Source organism: Helianthus annuus, chromosome 14, assembly GCF_002127325.2.
Source record: "Helianthus annuus cultivar XRQ/B chromosome 14, HanXRQr2.0-SUNRISE, whole genome shotgun sequence".
NCBI classification, from domain to species: domain Eukaryota; kingdom Viridiplantae; phylum Streptophyta; class Magnoliopsida; order Asterales; family Asteraceae; genus Helianthus; species Helianthus annuus.
In genome coordinates, this window is record NC_035446.2 from 172,184,944 (window position 1) to 172,207,912 (window position 22,969).

At 38.2% G+C, this 22,969-nt stretch overlaps 2 protein-coding genes across 2 annotated transcripts; one reads left to right on the forward strand and one right to left on the reverse strand.

The window, feature by feature from the left end:
• Positions 1-851: 851 nt before the first annotated feature.
• LOC110907901 (probable serine/threonine-protein kinase At1g01540) lies at positions 852-2,205 on the reverse strand. The gene is made up of 4 exons (XM_022152818.1): positions 1,778-2,205; positions 1,187-1,288; positions 969-1,071; positions 852-869 (listed from the first exon to the last, which is right to left on the reverse strand). The coding sequence occupies exons 1-4, from the start codon at positions 2,203-2,205 to the stop codon at positions 852-854; spliced, it is 651 nt and encodes a 216-aa protein (XP_022008510.1).
• Positions 2,206-5,511: 3,306 nt separating this feature from the next.
• Positions 5,512-8,931, forward strand: LOC110905128 (heat shock protein 83). Its single transcript, XM_022151012.2, has 3 exons — positions 5,512-6,036; positions 6,815-7,095; positions 7,188-8,931. The coding sequence occupies exons 1-3, from the start codon at positions 5,757-5,759 to the stop codon at positions 8,736-8,738; spliced, it is 2,112 nt and encodes a 703-aa protein (XP_022006704.1). The 5' UTR covers positions 5,512-5,756; the 3' UTR covers positions 8,739-8,931.
• Positions 8,932-22,969: the final 14,038 nt, after the last annotated feature.

Sequence of the window (22,969 nt, forward strand, 5' to 3'; positions counted from 1 at the left end):
AGAATCCTGCATAAATATTCAAACACAATCAACTCTTTGCTCTTGTATGTGATTTGGTAAGGGTGTTAATATTCACACATCATTTCCCTCTATCTCTCTCTATATATATACACATAGATATATAGAGAGAGATAGGCTGAAAAAGAATGTGAGAATAAGATATATGGGTGTGGCTAATGATGAATTGCGACTTACATCATCAAGAAGCAAGTCACGTGGTTGCAACATGTGAATAACATCTCCAATTGTAGGTCTGTTTTCAACCTCAGGGTCGACGCATCGAAGAGCAATCAATAGGATTCTCTTTAGCTCCTTTGATGATGGCACTTCTTGTAGACTTGGGTCCACTATATCATCCAACTTTTGGTCGCAAACCTTGGATTTAACCCACTCAACCAAGTACTCCTGTCACTACAAATGTTATCAAAGCGTTGAACATTTCAAAAACAACAATGTCAAGCAACAAACACCAAACCTTTCTACTGAATTCAACGAACTCCATGGGGATTTTTCCTGTTATAATCTCCATTATGACAACTCCAAAACTATAAATATCATTCTTCTCGTTAAAAGGACATGTGAAGTTATAATCTGGATCAATATACCTGAAAAAAATACAACTCCAAGACATGTTTTATGTAACATACAAATTGTACCAAGCAATGATCACATTAAATAAAAGTCAACAAATAAAAGAAACTAACCCCGACATTCGACTAAGAGAACGAGCTATAGATTTAGGGCGAAGGAGGTTTGTGATACCAATATATGATATCTTAGGATTCCATTGACGATCTAAAAGTATACTACTAGACGTCAAATGTTTATGTACAACAATTGGTTCACTATCCTCATGTAAGTAGACCAACCTACAATAAAACAATAATAACCAACTTAAAATTTGATTTCACATACGGGCAGTTTAGATAGAGAAAACATAAATATTACCCTTTTGCTATTCCAAGTACAATGTTCATCCGAATATTCCAAGTTAGAGGGCTAGTTCTTGTTGTGCAACCATGAAGCCATTGGTGGAGATCGCCATTGTCGATGTAATCATACACAAGCATCCTAAAATTCGCGACTTAATAACTCGTAGTAAGTAGCAGTTTTTGTTGCTTATTTAAACTAGTTATTATTATATGTATGATTATAATTATTTTCCCTTTATTTAAATCATATTCACCTTTTGTCTCCTTCAATAGAGTATCCAAGTAGTTTTACCAAATTCTTGTGTCTAATGCACCATATGGCTTCCACTTCTTCAATAAATTCGTCAACATTGTCACTAATAAAAGAAACAACCATGTAATTAGTAAAACTTCTCGTACGATTTTCATTCAAAATAACAAGTTAAGTTCAACTATGAGAATTCGGTAGATCAATAGAGGAAAAGTGCTCGAAATTAAGTCTCTACCTGGTAAAAAATGAATTTAAAATTTTATCTAACGAAGCCCGAACTTTATATATAAAAAAGTTCGATAATTATTTTTATAGAATTCGGATCAAGGGAAAACTCCTAACTTTAGAGAACTCAGTCTTCCCACTGTCGTAAAAAAAATTCGAAACGAAGTTTTTTTTTCTGAAAAGTTAATTTTTTTTTATGATTTTGGTTATTTTTTTTACCGAGTATTCTAAGAACTAACAACTTGTAAGTTGAGTTTTCATTTTACCTAAACCTATTCTGATAACTAATTTAAAGATATTAAACGTAAACCGTCACAAAATGAACAAAAAATAAAGTTAAATGCAACAAATCAATAAAAGAAAATCAAACCTCTTGCTTAAAAACTTCTTGATTGCAACTCTTTTGTTATCGAACAAAATGGCACGATAAACCTCTCCATGATCTCCGCTGCTGATCATATTCCCTTGGCTGAATCCATTGGTTGCTAAATGAAGTTCCCTTGCACTATAACTCTTGCACACCATATCCACCACATGATCCCGGCCGCTTCCCAGCCAATCGCTGTGACCCGAGTAAACCGCAGGCGAACTAATGCCTGTTTTCATGTCCCAGCCCCTTGGTGGCATCAACTCGCTCTCCCTCAAGTGGCTAGAGAAGTAGCAGAGGAAAATCATGACCAGAATGAAGATTATTAGTAGACCAATGCAGATGAGGATTGTGATCCATAGTTTCAGGCCGAAGAATCCAGTTGGGGTGGAGAGGTGGTGAGCAACTGATGATAATGCATGGATTGACATTAGTGGAATTAGGGTTTACAAAGCCTTGATTATGTTGGTGTTTACGCTGTTTGAAATAGTGACCCATGTAACAACTTCACCACCTTACGCGACGTGGAACAAGGGATATATTTTGTTAAATTAAATTTATCACCTTTATATATCTTCTCAATATATCTATATCTATATCTATATCTATACTATATAATAAAAAAAACTTGATTTGGGACACATGTCATTCAATGAAGGCATTAATAATTTATAAATAAATTTTAAATTTAAAATTAAAAAGATTTAAATATTATATTTGAATTTTATCTTGATTGTAAATCTAAAGTCTAATATAAATTTCGTAATAAAAAAAGTAAAACAATACCGAAACTTAAGAATTTAAAAAAATTAATGATTAATCAAAGAAACTAATAGATAAATAAATAAATAAAAAGACTTATTTATTCGAAATCGAACTCTGTAGGCGGAAATGTTCATAGAAATTATGATTTTATATCTTCGTCAAATGTTTCATATTGTAGAAGTGTAACTCATTGTTGATCATTGCCTTTTGGATTTACCCACTGTATACAGAGGATTTAAAGTGTGTCTTAAAAGATATACTTTTTTTTCATTATTTAATATATAAAACCAACTATTTAACTAGGTTTTAAAAATAAGTTATTTCATTATTTAATATATAAATTACATTTATTTAACCCGTGTAATATACGAAGTTCTAATTTCAACTTTCAGCAAGTAGTCTTCAAAGCCCAAAAAAAGTATTTCAAAAAATATTAAATGTTTTATTAAGTTTTCATTGGGCCATGAATCGAATTTTCAAAAGCCCAATGTAATTAAATAATAGAGTTAAATGTGATTTTAGTACATGTGGTTTGGTAATTTTACCAGTTTAGTCTAAATGTTTGAAACGTTGTTATTTTAGTCAAAATAGTTTCAAACATTGTCATTTTAGTTAACTCCTACTAAATATTATTTAGTTTAATATCTTATATTATAGATAATCCTTCTACTAAATATTATTAGTTTAATATCTTATGGATAATTATTATTTAGTTTAATCTCATTCTCATTTATAATATTATTTACTTGAATTAATTATATTTGAACATTTTGTTTAGTTTGATATCAAATAGATTTTACGAAACTTAAAATAAAATTAACTAATATTATTTATCATTTATACATTTACGGAGTTTTAAATAAAGAGTTAAATTTATTGAGACTTCGTTAACAAATTTTGCAACAACAGAATAATCTATTTTTATCATGAAAACCAAACACGGGGTTTTTTTAAGGATATATATGCTTTATTATTTAGTACAGAAAATTACATTTATTCAAACCGTGTAATGCGCATATTTTTAAAGATGTAATTTTTTTTATTATTTGGTATATAAAATTACATTTATTAAACCCATGGTATAAATGAGGTTTTTTTAAAGATGTATTATTTTATTATTTGGTAAACAATATTACATTTATTCAATCCGTGTAATATACGTGGTTTTAGAGATATAACTTTTTTATTTCGTATATAAAATTACATTTATTCAACCCGTACAATATGGTTCTTATACATATAACTTTTTATAATTTAATATATAAAATTATATTTATCCAACCCGTATAATAATGAGGTTTTTAAAAATATATTATTTTATTATTTAGTATATAAAATTTATTTATTCAACCCCGTGTAATACACGGGGTTATAACCTAGTATTAAGATAAATCTGAAGTGTTAATATATTAATTTTTCATTTAACATTGATTAGGCAATGTAGTGCAGTATTACTATTGGTTGTCATCAAGTTACCAAATCAAGTTACCAAAATATTCAAGTGTAACACAAAACCACCTTAAATTATTAATATGACATTTCGAGAGTACATTGCTAATGTAAATCAATTGCAAATTTAGTTTATACGTTTTCTAGATTACAAACTCTTAGGATATGCATAACGTTTTACATAAACTAGTATTAAGCCCACGCGTTGCAGGGTGGGGGCGTAAAACCGTGCTACAAGCGTTGGGTGGGGTGTGTGTGTGTGTGGGGGGGGGGGGAGGGCGTGAAACCGTGCTAACCGAACGATGGCCAACATCGTAAACATAAACGGAGTCGAATATAGGCAACTTTATTGAAGTTTAGAGGTTGTATGATAACTTTAACTAACTGCTTAAAGAAAAAGAAAAAAAAGTGATTAAACATCAGTAGACTAACTTATTTCTAAATTGAGGCCCTTGGACGAATGAGTCCCTAAGCAAAGGCTTTAGTTGGCTTGCTCTTGAGCCGGCTCTTCTAACCATAGATTGTTGTTTGGTATAAACTAGAGATGACCATTTTCTTCTCCTATCAAACGGATACTAGCCGAACAACATGGTATGGATACCGTTCACACAGGTGTTTCATGCCCAAACTAGTCAAGCGCTAAGAGGCATACGTTAAGGCAGTACTCATGGTTTTATAGCATAATTAAATAACTTGTATGATGTTAAAATATTTGATTTGGTAGCGTAAGTTTATCTTTTTAGCTATAGAAATTCTTGACGCAGTTACCTCTTAGTTTATACCGATTTCTTAGTAAAGTTTTGAATATGGTTGTTTACGAGCCGAGTCGAGTGGAGTGGACTTTTGCTCGTCCTTGGGTCATTTACAAACCGAACCAAGTTGAGAACCGAGGGAGCATTTTTCGAGCGACCCACGAGCGACGAGTGATTTTGACAACCATAAATTAGGGATGTTTCCTTCGATGTTTTTGTTGACGGATGACGACTAAGGTCCAACTGTCCGAGGATGATACTAAGCCTGAGGTCCGACTGTTCGAGGATGATGCACAGGTTGAGGCCAGTGAGGCGATGAGCATACTGCAGAGAACAATCGTCGTATTGCGGCGTAGGTTGATAACCGGAGACAATTGACGACGGACAACTAGCGAGGAAAAAAAAGTCAACACTGTTACTTAATGACTTAGGAAATATAATTGTAATTTGTGTATATATAATAAATTAATAAAAATTAATTCGAGTCAAACCAAGCAGAGTAGACCTTTGCTCGTGTTTGCCTCGTTTACAAACTGATTCGAGTCAATCGACTCGTTTACAACCGAGCGGAAAATCGAACAAATATTCTCCGAGCATTTTTCGAGTGAGCAGTGAGCGAGTGATGGGGAAAAACCCTAGTTTTGAACATATAAATTATATTTTTTAAACTAAAAACAAATAAATATGAAAAACAAAAAACATATACTAACGAAATTACCTATGAGAAAAATACAAGAAATAATATCTTATTAAGCTCCGTGTGAAGAACCTAGAAATCATAAGCTACGAGAGAGGAGTGGAAGCATCCAGAACCCACCCGAACCTCACTCCGAACCTCTGGCACCGGAGAAGCACCTAGAACACCACCTTCTTCACTATAAAAACCTCCCAATTTCATACGTCCACTCATCAAAACTGAAATTCAACGAATTCTGTCTACAAAACGCTCGCGATCTCTCTAAAACTTCTGAATCAATCTTCCATCGTTTCACAACTTCTATAGTTAATTTGCTGCAATGGCGGAGGTACAGATGGCTGACGCAGAGACGTTTGCATTCCAGGCTGAGATCAACCAGCTCTTGAGTTTAATCATCAACACCTTCTACAGCAACAAGGAGATCTTCCTTCGAGAACTCATCAGCAACTCTTCCGATGCCTTGGATAAAATCCGGTTCGAGAGCTTGACGGACAAGAGCAAACTGGATGCGCAACCGGAGCTCTTCATCCGGCTTGTTCCGGACAAGGTTAACAAGACCTTATCTATCATCGATAGCGGTGTTGGAATGACTAAAGCAGGTAATATACTGCATTCAATTTTACGTATCCGTTCGTTAATTCTGTCACTCAATATTGAGTTTGTTTGTTTGTTTTTTTTTTTTTTTTTTTTTTTTTTTTGCATGCATAATTATGCTACTTTGATACATAGGTTAAGTTTAACACGATGAACAAATGCTTGTTGTAATCCTCAATTACGCTATGTGTGATGTGATTTGCTTCCGTTATGTGCGGCTAGACTGGAATTATAAAAGTAATTATGCAAATAAATGGTCTATCATTGGGAAAAAAATATAGATTAGGGCATTTAATGAAATTGTGCGGTTTAACCTTCTGAAATTATGCAGATAATTTGTTAATTACTTGAAACATCTAGATTAGTAATAGATAATAGATGTACATAAATTAGGATTTAGGAATTTGCATCAGTTAGTGCATTTGATGATAATGTGCTTTCTATTCCTTCTTAAATTGTAAATTTATAAAATGTACTGTGTGCATGTGGTATTCGAAATATTGTTTATAATGTGGTGAGTAATGTATTCGGAACATGTTGGGATTAGAATTGCTCTACATGGGGGTCTCGAGGAAAATTGAACCATTAGAAGAGATCTAGTTAGGGCATTTGATGACATTGTGCAGTTTAGCTTTCTGAAATTGTTGGTTTAGACAATGTAATGTGTGGAAATTTTGTAAAAGTAATGATATATTAGTGATTAAGTGTTTCCAGAACACATTAAAAGCGAGCACTTGTTTAAAGTGTGTATGAGATTCTAAAAGTGTTTATGTAATTATGTAGATTTGGTGAACAATTTGGGGACCATTGCAAGATCCGGAACAAAGGAATTCATGGAGGCCCTTCAGGCTGGGGCTGATGTAAGCATGATTGGGCAGTTTGGTGTGGGTTTCTATTCTGCCTATCTTGTTGCTGAGAAGGTCATTGTTACTACGAAACACAATGACGACGAGCAATACATCTGGGAGTCTCAAGCGGGTGGTTCGTTTACTGTTACCAGGGATGTTAACGGAGAGCCACTTGGCAGAGGAACCAAGATTACTCTCTTCCTCAAGGAGGATCAGGTAATTGTGTGCTTCAACAGCATTTTTATCTGTCCATGTTTCTGCGATGCGTAAGGAATTAGTTACTAACTTTTGTGAATTTACTTTTTCAGATGGAGTACCTGGAAGAAAGGAGAATTAAGGATCTGGTAAAGAAGCATTCCGAGTTCATTAGCTACCCCATATATCTATGGACCGAAAAAACAACCGAGAAAGAGATCAGTGACGATGAAGACGAGGAACCTAAAAAGGAAGAGGAAGGTGACATTGAGGAAGTTGACGAAGAGAAAGAAAAAGAGAAGGGCAAGAAAAAGAAGATCAAGGAGGTTTCTCACGAATGGGAGCTTATCAACAAACAGAAACCGATCTGGCTTCGCAAACCGGAAGAAATCACCAAGGAAGAATACGCTGCTTTCTACAAGAGCTTGACCAATGATTGGGAAGAGCATCTAGCTGTGAAACACTTCTCTGTTGAAGGACAGCTGGAGTTTAAAGCGATCCTCTTCGTGCCTAAGAGGGCTCCATTTGATCTTTTTGACACCCGTAAGAAGATGAACAACATCAAGCTATATGTCAGGAGGGTTTTCATCATGGACAACTGTGAAGAGCTGATTCCAGAATACCTTGGGTTTGTAAAGGGTGTCGTGGACTCCGATGACTTGCCACTCAACATCTCTCGTGAAATGCTTCAACAGAACAAGATTCTTAAGGTTATCAGGAAGAATCTTGTGAAGAAATGCATTGAGATGTTTAATGAGATTGCTGAGAACAAGGATGATTACAACAAATTCTATGAAGCCTTTTCCAAGAATCTGAAATTGGGTATCCATGAAGACAGCCAAAACAGATCCAAGTTGGCCGATTTGCTTAGGTACCATTCAACCAAGAGTGGCGATGAGTTGACCAGCTTGAAAGACTATGTGACCCGTATGAAAGAGGGCCAGAAGGATATTTACTACATCACCGGTGAGAGCAAAAAGGCTGTTGAGAATTCCCCATTCTTGGAGAGACTGAAAAAGAAAGGTTATGAGGTGCTGTTCATGGTGGATGCTATTGATGAGTATGCAGTTGGGCAGCTGAAGGAATACGATGGGAAAAAGCTCGTGTCTGCAACGAAAGAAGGATTGAAGCTTGAGGATGAAACAGAGGAAGAGAAAAAGAAGAGGGAAGAGAAGAAGAAATCATTTGAGAATCTATGCAAGACGATTAAAGACATCTTGGGAGACAAGGTGGAGAAGGTTGTGGTTTCAGACAGAATTGTGGACTCGCCTTGCTGTTTGGTGACTGGAGAATACGGATGGACGGCTAACATGGAGAGGATCATGAAGGCACAGGCTCTGAGAGACAGTAGTATGGGGGCATACATGTCTAGCAAGAAGACGATGGAGATAAACCCTGACAATCCCATCATGGAGGAACTCAGGAAGAGGGCCGAGGCAGACAAGAATGATAAGTCAGTAAAGGATCTGGTGTTGCTTTTGTTTGAGACTGCTTTACTGACATCTGGATTCAGCTTGGAGGATCCAAACACGTTTGGAGGAAGGATTCACAGGATGTTGAAGCTGGGTCTGAGCATTGATGAGGAAGAAGGAGAGGAAGACGCTGAAATGCCTGCTTTGGAGGAAGAAGGTGCAGAGGAAAGCAAGATGGAGGAAGTGGATTAAGTTGGCTTATGCTGCTTTGATTCGGTTCAATCAGTGTCTGTTCAAACGATTGTCTAAATTGAGTACGTCTTGTTTTGTTTTGTTTTAAACTTGTTATCAAGTGTGTCTGGGTCGACGTGTATCAAGTGAATATTCCCTTTTTTTGTAGTTTGGTCACATGGTGAAAATGAAATATAGATCTTTTGGTTAAGGGCTTCATGTTAATGGGTTGGCGTGTATTATTACACACAACAATTGCAAAGATTCCAAAGACTGAACCTGAGTACGCAAACCAACTGGGAAGAACGGACGACTAGAGTGTTGATTTTTTTCAAAACAGAGACTGAACCTGAGTACGCAAACCAACTGGGAAGAACATCTGTGAAACACTTCTCGCTTGCAGGTTTAGTCCCTGTTTTGAAAAAATCAACACTCCAGTCGTCCCTGACGTATTCAATTGCTCGCAATTAACGGCCTGGGCCAAACTGTCGTTAGTCAACCGGTAGTTGACTATGGCATTACCGTCTTTTTACTTCCAAAACGTAGGGCAATTTGGTAATTTTGCAATTTACAATTCCTTAAAACACATATCATCCCTTATCAAACCCTCATTTCCACAATAATGTCCTTCCTTATTCTCCAGGAAGCCAAGTTAATTGTAGGTGCGATCGAAGATCTATGACGAAAATGGCTGGGGGTTTTTGGAGGGTTAGACCCGATGGCAGCTGCAAAGGTCAAGGTGGAGCAGATGCTGCTTAGATATCAACTGTTTTATTGTTGCTTTGTGTTTGAACAATTTTGATGTTTTGTTTGTTACTTTATAGTTGTGTTTGAACAATTAGGATGGTTCACTTCGGACAATTACTATTATGGTTATGTAGCCTAATTTTGTGACATTTGCCATTGTATGGAAGGTTATATACCATCTATATAACCAGTTTGGTTTGTTTGAATTGTTGACAATACACAAGTGCTTAAACAATAACTTTCAATTGTTATCAAACATAACACAAGCTCAACTACAACATAATAGACTGATCCTACCACATCATAACATAACACACTGATCCTACCACATCGTTAAAGACGAGTTCCTGTTATGACATCGTTAAAGATCTCTGATTGGTAAATGACGTTAAGGTCGTTAAGCGAACTAGAAACACCAAGAAAAGCGTGCCAAATCCACAGATCTTGTGACGCAACAGCCTCTAGTATTATAGTTGGATGACCATGATCGCCTCGAGTATATTGACCTCGCCACGTAGTATGGCAGTTCTGCCACGACCAATGCATGCAATCAATGCTTCCGAGTATTCCTGGAAAACCATGTCTTTCTTCGTGCGCTTGATAAAATTTTGGACGTCATTTGCGTTTGGTTTCCGCAGATATTTCTTTCTATAGAGGTTCACCACCCATTCGCAAAACTTGTACAAACATTCTCGTGCACTTCTTTCGGACATCCTTAAATACTCGTCCAACGAATCGGGTGTCGTCCCGTATGCCAGTTGGCGAATGGCCGTCGTGCATTTCTTTAAGTGGTGAATCCCCTACGGCCCCTAGCGTCGTATCGAAGTGTGAAAAATGGATCAGACCGCGCCAACTCGTCTACTATACGTAAGAACAGTTGAAGACTCATTCGGAACCGATGTCTAAACATCACTGCCGCGTACAAAAGTTCGTCGGCAAAATAATCGGCCACTAATCTATCATGGGCACCTAAATTATTAACACCGAAAAATAAATTAAAGAAATTATTAACACAGAAAAATAAATTTAATAATTTATTAACAATGAAAAATAAATATAACTAAATTATTAACGACAGAAAAAATATAACCTTCTTTGTCTCGGTTTATGGCGGTTTGCCTAGTTCGCGGTTGTGACTCCGTTTCTTCCTCTTCCTCCATGATCATCTTTGCTGCCAGCATTACGGCGTTCGCAAAAAACAAATCGCTTTCGCCCGAAGATGACGAACACCACGATGATGAAGTGGACATGCCTAAAACTTTATAAAAATTAAGGTAGTGTATGAAAATTGAGACTATTGGAAAGATTTGGGTTCAAATGGGTGGATAAAGAGTATATATTTATAAAGTGGGAATGAAAACATATTTAAAAAAACTAGCTGTTTTGTAACGACTTTATTTATTGAAAACTAGTCTTAACCCCCCGCGTTGCGGGCGAGGGCATAAAACCGTGTTGCCTGGGATGTGGGGCGTGAGGCGTAAAACCGTGCTAGATAGCAACCGAACGACGGCCAAAATCGGAAAAAGCGTAAATCAAAATCACCAATTTTTAACATCGAGTGACTCACGTGACGTAAAACATAGACGAAGTTGAATGTATACCGACATGTATTGAAATTTTGATGGGGTAAAAAAACTATGAGGGACTAAATATGACCACTAAACACCTTGATTAGGGCTGTTAACGAGCCGAGCCGAACCGAACGGACCTTTGCTCGTGCTTGGCTCGTTTACAATCCGAACCGAGCAGAGCGGCTCATTAAAAACCGAGCCTCAAATCAAGCGAGCGTTTTTCGAGCATTAAATATTCCGAGCGAGCATCGAGCGAAGTTCGAGCAATTTGGACAACCATGTTGCCCGATTTAAATTTGCTGAGAGAGATAGTGACAACGTTGGTCTCAAGTTTTTATGTCTTTAAAAACATGCACATTTCATGGTATTATATTTTTCTTATGAATAACAATGTTGTGGCCGACGAGGCGATAATCATATTGCACGAACAATTACGTTGAGAGCAGGAGACGATCGACTTAGGGTAATGACATGAAACATTGAGGCGATAAGCAGTCTGTCGTTTATCGATTTAGGGTTTAACTTTTAGATTTGATATTAATTTTTTTATTGGCGTGGCTGGTCTAGTACGTATAAATGTAGTTGTAAATTTGTATAAAGTGAACCAAAATCTAATATAGTGTTATATATAAAACTATAAATTTAATTTATATTTAAGTATATCTGTATGTGTGATGTGTATATATATATATAGGTGTGTGTATATATATGTATAATTTATATTTGTGTATATGTATGTGTATATACATGTTTATATGTATGTGTATTGTATATGTATATGTATATGTATATGTAGTGTGAGGTTCATTGGGGAACACTTAAAAAGTGGGGAACAGTGGGGAACCGACTCAAACGAACTCCGATTGGACTCATTTCAGTTGCGTTGGAACCGGCTCGTCGAACCCTAACTAGGATCTTTTAACCCTGAACCCTAAATCATAACCCCTAAACCTTAAATATATTAGGGTTTGGCTTTTAGGGTTTTTCTTTAGGGTTTAGCTTTAGGGTTTAGATTTAGTTTTTAGGGTTTAGCTTTAGGGTTTAGGGTTTAGCTTTAGGGTTTAGCTTTAGGGTTTAGCTTAGGGTTTAGCCTTTAGGGTTTAGTTTTTAGGGTTTATAGTTTAGATTGTACGGTTTATCTTAGGTTTTAGCCTTATTTTTTTAGCTTTAGGGTTTAGAGTTTAGGAGTTAGGATTTAGGGTTTAGGGTTAAAAGATCTTAGTTAGGGTTCGACGAGCCGGTTCCAACGCCGCTGGAATGAGTCCAATCGGAGTTCGTTTGAGCCGGTTCCCCGCTGTTCCCCAATTTTTAAGTGTTCCCCAATGAACCTTCCCCTGTATATGTATATGTATATGTATATGTATATGTATATGTATATGTATATGTATATGTATATGTATATGTATATGTATATACTAAATAAATATAATAATTCGAGCCGAACCGAGCTGAGCGGACCTTTGCTCATGCTTGGCTCGTTTACAAACCGAACCGAGCGGAGCGGCTCGTTTACAATCGAGCATCAAATCGAACGAGCATTTTTCGAGCAATTTCCGCACGAGCATCGAGCGAGTGGTGAACAATTTGAACGGCCCTAACCTTGATAAGTAACAACCAAACGGCGACCAAACTCGAGAAAAACGTAATAAACTAACAACACCATAATTTTATTAAAAAATGAACATATTAAAGTTTACCGTAAAAAAGATAAAAAAGAAAGAAAGAAATAACAAAACACAAAAAAAGAACAAAAACAAAAAAAAAAGCCATGTTAGGAATTTTTAGTATAAAGAAAGAAAGAAAAGAAAAAAAAAGAAAAGACAAAACCCAAAAAAAATCCATTATTCCTCAAGTGTTAGAAATTAATAGATTTAATCAATAGGCCCGTCTTGGGCAAAGTGTTAGAAATTAATAGATACAAGCAATAGGCCCGTCTTGGGCGTGCTGGCTGGGTGCTGGAGCCCGCCAGCCCTAGGCCGGTCCTCATATCGTTTAGCCAAAGTTATATTTAAAAAAAACATGTATTACATGGGTTGACTAAATATAATCTTATACATCAAATAATATTGAAAGTTATATACAATTTGATTTATAAATTATGTAATAAAATTGATATGATAATTTTTTTAATAGTGCAAGATAAAAATAAATAATATATTAATACAAAGTTTGGTTTTATGATAAATAATTTGGTTTATTTAAAAATATCTTAAATTAACAATTTAAATTTAAAAACAATATTTTACTAGAAAAATAGAAGGATTTCATTTTACATTCAAAGTATAATAAGATTTAATATTAGTTTATTATTTATGTAATTAATATAAGATAAAAAATAATATGTATGATGATAAATCAACGAACAAACAATTTGACTGGTTAAATAAGGTTACCTTATTATAATGCCATATGTTTATATTTATATATTTTTTGAATTATTTTAAATAATAAGATTGTGTTATTGTTGTTAGTAAAATCAATGATTTTATATTTGTAATTTTGGTTGGTATTATTTTATTAAAAGTTCATATTAAACATAGTTAATTATATTATGTGTTAAGTTTATTGTGTTTTAGTTCAAGTTACCGGTGCCATCCAAACTGTTTTTAGGTTTTATGTCTAACATTATATATACTATGATTCAAGTTACTGGTGCCATCCAAACTGTTTTTAGGTTTTATGTCTAGCATTATATATACTATGATAAAAGTTTAAAGTTTATTAGAGATAGTTACGTAAAGAATAAGTGTAAATTTGTATCAAAAATGTACACACCATAAAAAACGCTCATTATGTGTTAGTGCTTATAACAACCTTCATTATGTTGGAACTTTATAATTTATCAATGTGTTTAACAAACAACCGTTTATATCTTTATATTTATTTCATTTATTTAATTAATGTAAGATAAGTATGAAAACGAGAAGAAAAAGTCAAAAGTAGATATTTTTAATTGATGACACTTATATAATCTATAGATGGGTATAACTAGTTTTAGACGTTTAAAAGAGAATTACTTTAACACATGATGAGATGATGTTTATCAAATAGTGAAATATTTTTTATGTTTTTACTTTGGATTTAGGAGCATAAATATAACAAAGTAGATATAATAAAATACAACAAATCTATACATACAATAAAGTAAATCAATGGAGGGACACATGTTATTAATTAGAGCTATTCATTTTTTAATTTTTCCGCCTTTATATTCTACTTAATTTTTAATTAAAGTCTTTATATTCTACTTAATTATAGATAATTATTATTAATTAATATCTATTTATATTTAGGTTTATCTACATTTATATCTATCTATATCTATATATCAAAATCAAATCTTCTAAATTCTAATAAAGGATTTAATTCTAAAAATATTATTTATATTTTTAAACTTTTTCAACAATTAACTTGTCACACCCCAACCGATGGCGGAATCATCGGGGTATGGCACTGAGCGAAACAGATTGTCCAGAAGTTTCCACAACAACTATCATTACTATTTAGTTTAAATAATACGTCCCATACCGTATCCCAGATAATAAAACAAATTATTACAGATAAGCATCTAGTCAAATATACTGTTCCGACAACTCAGATTCAAATATAAATAATAAAATTGTTCAAATGCTTCTAGAGACTCGATCTGCAAGATCTACAGACAACTATGCTCTAGACGCTTATTCTAAGCTCGCCTTCCTAGCAGATAAGCATCCTAATTGCCTGTCACATACGTTAAAATAAAGTCAATACATAAAATGTAAAGGTGAGCATACAAGTTTGATATAGCATATAGAGTTCGAAATAGTTTACGCATAACCAGCACGTACACAGAGGAAAACGAAGCATGTTAATTATCGACATGGATCTATCGATACCAATGACTGCGGGTTGACTGCCCGAGGCAGTTCGCAATACATGATTACCACCGTAATCCATGCAAGTAATTGTCCTTAACAACCCCCGTGTGAATGGGTGCTGAGTCCAAACTCAAACTATAGTACTACGTCGTTAAGGCAGGTAGACAACATTCCACGTGTAAACATAACAACAAGCATTCATTTAGTCACGTAATACATGCAGAACGGTTAGCGTTTAAACAATTGAGTAGTGTGTTCGATTGTGATTTAGATAAGTAACGTATGTAACACCCAAAAGTGCTAAAGCAAAAAGGGTTCGAGTATACTCACAACGATTGATTGATGGATTGAAGGGAGCGCTTGAGAGTAGGGTTAGCCTGAATAGTTCGATAGCATAACGATGAGTAACGCGTTAAATGGAAACAAGTGATGATGGGTCGAACAGCCTGGTCGATCGAACTGTTGGTTCGATCGAACGGGTTGTTCGTTCGGTTGGACAGTCCGTTCGGACAGCCTGTTCGATCGGCCGGTAGGCTCGATCGGCTGGACTGTTCGAGTGGATTGTTCCTTCCTTTGAGTAGGATATGTTTGTGTATGATGGCTTGACCTTTTGAAGTTTTCGTTGTAGTATTTGAGAACATTGAAGTGTTTTTACCTTTCAGGTCGATCGATCGAACAGGCCTATCGATCGACCGGCTTAACCGATCGGTTAGACACTTCGTTAGTAAGTCCTCAGCAGGATGTCACCTGATCGGACAGCATGTTCGATCGGGTGGCACTCCAATACGTCGAACGAGTTGAAAAACGATTAAGTGTTGAAGCATAGTATCTCATGGTCCGAAGAGTAATGTTACCAATCAGCTCGTTCGATCGAACATCACTTCGTTCAATACCATACTTCATGAAATTGTTTAAGAGTGGGGCCATGTGCTAGCCGATCCGCTGGCCTGGTCGATCGGCTGACATGTCCGATCGGTTGGGCTGTTCGTTCGAACAGCCTGTTCGATCGGTCAGCATTCTGACCTGGTCGGCCTGTTCGTCTAACACTTAGTTGTTCTGATTGTTTGACGTTATATCGAGGTATTTTGACAATGAGTTGAACCATGGCACCTTCGTTCTTACTTGTTTCCTCTGCTCAGACAGGAATCACCCAAGTCCGGCCGGTGAACGGTTCGGAACGGTAGTTTAACGTTTAACCCGAAATCGGTGAACCTCGTAGATAGAACCCGAATCTTGAACCACACAACCATTAGAATGACTAGTGAGTTGGCTCAAGCTCTGTTTCTACCGGTTTGAAGGCATTGAGTGTAAAAGAGTCGAAAGAAAGTTGGAAAATCCATCTTTCAGTCCTTTACATTGTGTAAATGTTCAGATCTAGGATAGATCTTTGTTTGTTTATGTGGTAATCGGCTAGATCCAAGTGATTCTTGGTGGATTGAGGTTAAAACATGATGTTCTTGAAGAACACCATGATGACATCATCCTAGAACACTTAGATCTTGATGATTTCACGGTTAGAAATCAAGATTTGAAAGATAGAAAGGTGTAGGAGTGTGTATTGATCAAGAAAGTACAAGATTTAGGATGAAATCTTACCAGAATTGAGAGAAATCTGAGAAAAGAAGGGGAACACGAGCTGGTAGGTCAGAGGGTTTCCAAAAGTGGAAAGAATGACAATGACAGGCCTATTTATAGGCTTCCAAAAGGGGAAAGAGCTGGCCGATCCGCCAGGCATCCCGATCGGACAGCCTGCTCGATCGGACAGACCGTTAGATCGGCTGGGCTGTTCGATCGGCTAGGAGCCTGATCGATCAACAGCCTGCTTTGAGTGTTCGGTGCGACGATTTCTGATATTTCAATTTCGATTGAAGACGATATGAATACGATAGAGTTTCCTATTCAAATTACTTTTAATCCCAACCACTATATCTACATACAAGCATCTATGTATTTCACACTATCCTTTTTGCTACCATTCATCATAATTCGATTTCGATTGTGTTCGATTGAGTTCGAGTTTCGATTCAATTGATCACCACACATAACATAAAGTAAACACGCACAAGTAACACGTAAGGCACACACACACGTAATATAACACCAAATTCGCATGATTCGAGTTTCGAGTTCGATTGATGATTCGATTAGCTTGATTATTGATTGATTGACTTTATCGCATTGTTACTTCCTACTATTCACAGTCGTAAAGCGTTTCGCGTCGATTAAATATTCGATTACTTCGATTCCTTTGATTGACAACACTTACTCCACATAATACAATAATAAAACATAAAATAGATTAATTACAGTCAAAGAAGTCAAACTTGACTTGGACTTTGACTTTGACTTGATGACGTGGATGACGATCCGGATCCCAAACTGGCCGGAAATCTATCCTTGATGACGTGGATGACGATCCGGAGATTCGTGGTTTGGATGAGGCCCTTCTATCTCGGCCTTCGTCTTTAAAAAGCAAAGGTATTGAGCTGGGTGCGGATTTAACGATTCGTTCCCGCAAGAGGAAGAATGAAACGGTACAGATACGCTCCAGTGATCCTCTCCCATTGCCAAAGTTGAAGAAAACAAAGGGGGATTCTCATTCCGAAGGTAATATAATGGAAGAGCTAGATGAACACCTAACCGGAGGTAAGTTTTCGAGGGAGGAGGCAGCATTAGCTCGTAACAAACCGGCTCCTGTTTATTCAGGTGGTTTTGTTCCTGACAGTGAAGTGGAGAGCATGGAGGTGGAGAATCCGGCGGGTACAGATAAGGGCAAAGCCCATAGTGAACCGAAGGTGGTGACTTTTTCAGGTACGCACTTGGGATCATCTTTGGGTCCGGACTGTTTTATGGATGATGAGGAAGATCAAGTGTCTTCGCTTCCCTCATCTTGGTTCGGACCTGAGTTGATGTCCTTTTTTCGATATGCAGATTTGTTTTCGGATAATATGGAGATTGACCCAGTGACTGCTGAGGAAAAATTTATTCCTGACTGGGACATCCGGAACAAAGATACAGTGATGGATACTTTAACTGCTAGGACCATGCTTTTTAATATAAACACTCCGATAGATCATGCCAGAAGCCGAAAGATGAAGAATCCGGATCTGGGAGCTGCGGTTTTGACTAACCAGGCTCAATCGAACATTTTCGTGACGGAGCTTTACCGTAGGTGGATTGAGGCGGAATCTGTGCGGGAGAATTTAGAGAAAGAAATTCGTTCGTTGAAGCGCAAAGTCCAGAAGAGTCCGGAGGTGGAAAAGAAGATAGCTCAGTTGACCCAGGATCTTCGAACTCAGCAAGAGAAGGTCAATTCTTTGACTGCTCAGAATCAGTCGTCCCAAGCGGCTGCTGCTGCCGCAGCCGAGGACAGAGATAAGATCTCTTCGGAGTTCAAAGTGTTTTCTGAATCGATGAAACAGAAGGATGAAGAGCATAAGATGGTTTTGGCTAAGATGGAGGAATCTCTCAACAAGGCTCGTCTTGCTTATGAGAGCATGATGGCTGGTACGTCTATCTTTCTGCTTTACTTATCTCTTATTTTTCCTGTTTTTCTAACATTTTCCCCAGAGCGTGATGCGCTTAAATCAGGGGAAGCTGACTTAAAAGACCGAATTGAGGATATGAAGGCGGAGAATGCTTCTCTGAGAACAAAAGTGGACGGTCTTTGCGAGACAAAAGTTTGGATGCTTTCGGAGGGAGCCCAGCTTTTGGCAAAGAATATCCACAAGGGTAAAGAGATGACCGCCGCCGTGGCTGGAGTCAACAATGCAATGAGTGCGGTGGGCATCAACTCAGGTCTGCATGCTGGTTACGTTCATGCCTTGCAGAAAAAGACCCCTTTCAAGGAGGTTCCGTTACTGAATCGCAATGCCACGGAGGAGCTTAAGGCGGCGATTGCTTGCTTTGATACTCTCAAGTTTCCGGTGATTGAGGATCTTCCGAAGCTTGGTGACGCGCCTCTTAGTGAGATCAAGAAAGTTCTCCGTTTTGCCAATGCCGATTCTACGGATGAGTAAGGTGGACATGCCCAGCTCCTTGGGGTATGCACCTTGGAAGTTTTTAGTTAGTCCGGATAATATCCTTACTTTGAATAGTGAATACAATCGGTACCTTGACAGGTGCCTTATTATAATTTTAATGATGTTTTTACTTTTGAAAATTATCCTTTCGTGAATGGTATCGATATTTATTCCGGTTGTTTATGTCCGGATTATTTTGATGTAACTATTTTTGCACATGCGTCCATGTTTTGATGTGTACATTTTGAATTTTTAGAACGTTCTTTGTTAGATGTGGATCCGTTTTGTGTTTTGTTAAGGATAATTTTGAGGGAAATACGAACGATGCCAGTTCGTCCTTTCCCTTTAGGGTTGGACCCCTGAGTTCGGCCGGTGATTATTTATAAGTTGCAAATTTTGTTGATAGAAAAATTTATAACATTCTATTTATTGGGCTCGGAGTTAAATTTCTCCGATAAGCACGAAGTAAAAACATGTTAAACAATCCGCAGGTATAACCCTCTGCGGTTCTTGTAATATAACTTGTGCGGGCAAAAACATCCGCTTTACAAGGAAATTTAAAAGGTGATGGAGCTCGTAGCTTCCGTTTTACAATTATTTGTTTCGAAACAAACTTCTAAAGATAACATTTCTTCAGGTGCACTCCATTCCAAGTACGTGGAACGGAGGTTCCATCCATTTTGCTTAAAGTATACGCGCCGTCCTTTCCAGCCATTTTGATCTGGTAGGGTCCTTCCCACTTGGGGGCTAACTTCCCCGTTCCTTCAATTAGACTTGCTTCATTGCTCCGCATTACATACTCTCCGGCCTTGAATCGGGTTTCTTTTATTTTAGAGTTGTAGTGTCTTTCCAACTCTTTTTTATACTTGGCTTCCCGGATTGCTGCGAGTTCTCTCCTTTCTTCGATTAAATCGAGATTTAGACGGAGTTCTCGCTCATTCTCTTGTTGGCTCTGTTGTATGCGGGGTGTGGGGATCCCTACTTCTGCGGGTATGACAGCTTCTGTGCCGTACGTCAAGCTGAAAGGAGTTTCTTTGTTGCTCGTTTTAGGCATGGTCCGGTGTGCCCATAGGACATGTGGGAGCTCATCTGCCCACGATACGCCTTCCTTCCCCAATCGCTTTTTGATGCCTTCCACGACACTTCGGTTGGCTCTTTCCACTTGTCCATTAGCCTGGGGATGGGCCACCGAAGCGAAACTCTGCTCAATGTGCATTCTTTGACACCATGTTTTGAATGGTTTTTCCGCAAATTGCTTTCCGCTGTCACTTACTATACAAAGAGGCATTCCGAATCTGCACACAATGTATTCCCATGCAAACCTCAGCACTTGGTCTCCTGTGATCGTCCGAAGGGGTTTGGCTTCCACCCATTTCGTGAAGTAGTCGATAGCAACCAACAGGAACCTTACTCCTCCGGTGGAGACAGGGAAAGGACCTACAATGTCAATTCCCCATTTCTGGAACGGCCAAGCCGATGTTACGGGAACGAGGTTGTTTTTGGCGCGATGGCTAATGGGAGCGTGACGCTGGCAGTCTTCACATGATTGGAGCTCATTAACCGCACTTTGATGCATACCCGGCCAGAAATATCCGGCATTCATGATTTTTGCTATAACCATTCTCGGTCCGGCATGGATGCCGCATATTCCCCAATGGATTTCCCTTATGACGTAACTAGCTTCCTCCGGTGTTAAGCATTTTAGGAGCGGACCTAAAAAGGTCTTACGGTAGAGTTGCCCATCATGAATCTGATACTGTAGCGCTTTCACTTTTAGCTTCCGGGCCTGAGCTTTGTCTTCTGGGAGCGTCCCATTTTTTAAGTAATCCACAATCGGGGTCATCCAAGAGCTTTCAAGCATGGAGACCGACATGACTGACTTTGTCTGTTGGATGGCCGGGACTTGCAGGGTTTCGACTAGAACCTCTTTTGATAGATGATAAAATGCTACGGATGCAAGTTTGCTCAAGGCATCGGCCTTTTTGTTTTTGCTCCGCGGTATGTGTACTATTTTGCAAGAATCAAAGGAGGAGATTAAACTGTTGACCTGCTGAAGATACCGCACCATATTCTCCTCTCGCGCTTCGTACTCGCCGCTGACTTGATTGGCTACCAACAATAAATCAACATGCGCTAATACGGAGGTTGCACCAGCTTTGGCTGCGGTTTGGAGGCCTGCAAGGAGAGCCTCATATTCTGCTTCATTGTTTGAAGTTTTAAATTCGAAACGTAAAGCATAGGTGTACTCTATTCCTTCCGGATTTATTAGGATCAATCCTGCTCCCGACCCTTCTTTATTGGAGGCCCCATCCGTGTATAGGTTCCATACCTTTGGCAAGGCGGGTTTTTCCTTGGTGCTTTCTCCGGTTGGGACCTCTGTGAGGAAATCTGCCACTGCCTGGCCTTTTACTGGCCCTCTGGTACGATAGGTGATATCGAAAGCGCTGAGCTCTATTGCCCATTTGGTGAGACGTCCGGAGACCTCTGGCTTCCTGATAATTTGCTGGATCTGAAGATCGGTCTGCACTTCTATATTGAAGGCTTGGAAGTATCTTCGGAGGCGTCTGGAAGCATGTACCAAAGCGAGTGCCAGCTTTTCAATCATCGGGTACCGAGTCTCGTAGTCTTTCAAGATGCGGCTTACATAATAGACCGGGATTTGTGCTTGATTCCGATGTACTACGAGTACTGCACTTATCGCAAAGTGGGAAGCGGAGAGATATACCGTGACAGTTTCTCCGATAGTTGGGGCAGTTAGGGTGGGCAAGGATCCGAGGGAGACTTTCAGCTCCTGAAATGCCGAATCGGCTTCTGATGTCCACTCTATTTGGCCTTTCTCCGTTCGTTTTTTCAACACATTCATGAAAGGAACAGAGCGATCTGCCGCTTTTGAAACAAAACGATGAAGGGCAACGAGCTTTCCATTTAAAGACTGAATTTCTTTGACAGTTTTGGGGGGCTGCATGGAGACTACTGCTTTGATTTTGTCAGGATGCGCCTGGATTCCGGACTGGGTTATCCATACACCGAGAAACTTTCCTTCTTCTAACCCAAAAGAGCATTTTTTGGGATTGAGTTTGAGGTTGATACTCCGAAGCGTGGTAAAGGTTTCGAGTATATCATCTATCATGTCGTCTTCGGCCCGGCTTTTTATGACCAGGTCATCAACATAGATCTCTAGATTTCTTCCGATCTGATCTTTAAACGCTTTATCCATTAGTCTCTGGTACGTGGCTCCGGCGTTTTTTAAGCCGAATGGCATTTTAGTATAACAAAAGAGACCCTCGTTTGTTACAAATGCGGTCTTGTCCTCATCCTCCGAAGCCATCTGAATTTGATGGTAACCTTTATACGCATCTAGGAAGCACTTAAGACGGAAACTAGAGAGGGAGTCGATCTTTAAATCTATTTCTGGCAAAGGATAGCAGTCCTTTGGGCATGCATTGTTCAGATCGGAAAAATCGACGCACATCCTCCAGGTTTTGTCCTTCTTCGTTACCATTACTGGATTGGAGACCCATGTTTGGTACCGCACTTCCCTTATAATACCAGCACTCAGCAGCTTTCGTACGTCTTCGGAGATGGCCTTATTACGAGCTGGGGCCATGTTTCTTTTTCTTTGAGCTACCGGTTTTGTTGAATGCGACACCTTTAATTTATGTTCGGCCAAACACCGAGGAACTCCAACCATGTCGGAGGTTTGCCAGGCGAATACGTCGAGTGAATTGGACAGTAGCTTCCACAACTTCTTTTTGGTTTGTTCGGGAAGTTGAGCCCCAATTGCAATTTTCTGGTCAGGGAAGTGTGGGTGTATAGCCCACTCTTCCGTAAGAATATTTGAAGGCTCGTCATCACCGTTACTCTGTCGTATTTCAGCTACGCCGATTGTTGATTCGGAGTACAATGTTGCTACTCCTGCTTCAGTAGGGAATTTTAGCGCTCCATGTATGGTAGAACTGATAATTCCGAAGACGCACATACCGGGTCTTCCTAATATGACATTGTGGACGGACCTTGCTTCCACCACCAAATACGTTAAATTGACGGTTCGA

Bases quoted from the DNA above. Each gene is read 5' to 3' on its own strand.
- LOC110907901 (XM_022152818.1), bottom strand. From the start codon at position 2,205: ATGTCAATCCATGCATTATCATCAGTTGCTCACCACCTCTCCACCCCA. The intron at 1,289-1,777 runs GTTTGATTTTCT...TTCTTTTATTAG, and splicing joins AAGAAGTTTTTAAGCAAGAG to TGACAATGTTGACGAATTTA. The intron at 1,072-1,186 runs GTGAATATGATT...CGCGAATTTTAG, and splicing joins TCTATTGAAGGAGACAAAAG to GATGCTTGTGTATGATTACA.
- LOC110905128 (XM_022151012.2), top strand. From the start codon at position 5,757: ATGGCGGAGGTACAGATGGCTGACGCAGAGACGTTTGCATTCCAGGCT. The intron at 6,037-6,814 runs GTAATATACTGC...GTAATTATGTAG, and splicing joins TGTTGGAATGACTAAAGCAG to ATTTGGTGAACAATTTGGGG. The intron at 7,096-7,187 runs GTAATTGTGTGC...TTACTTTTTCAG, and splicing joins TCTTCCTCAAGGAGGATCAG to ATGGAGTACCTGGAAGAAAG.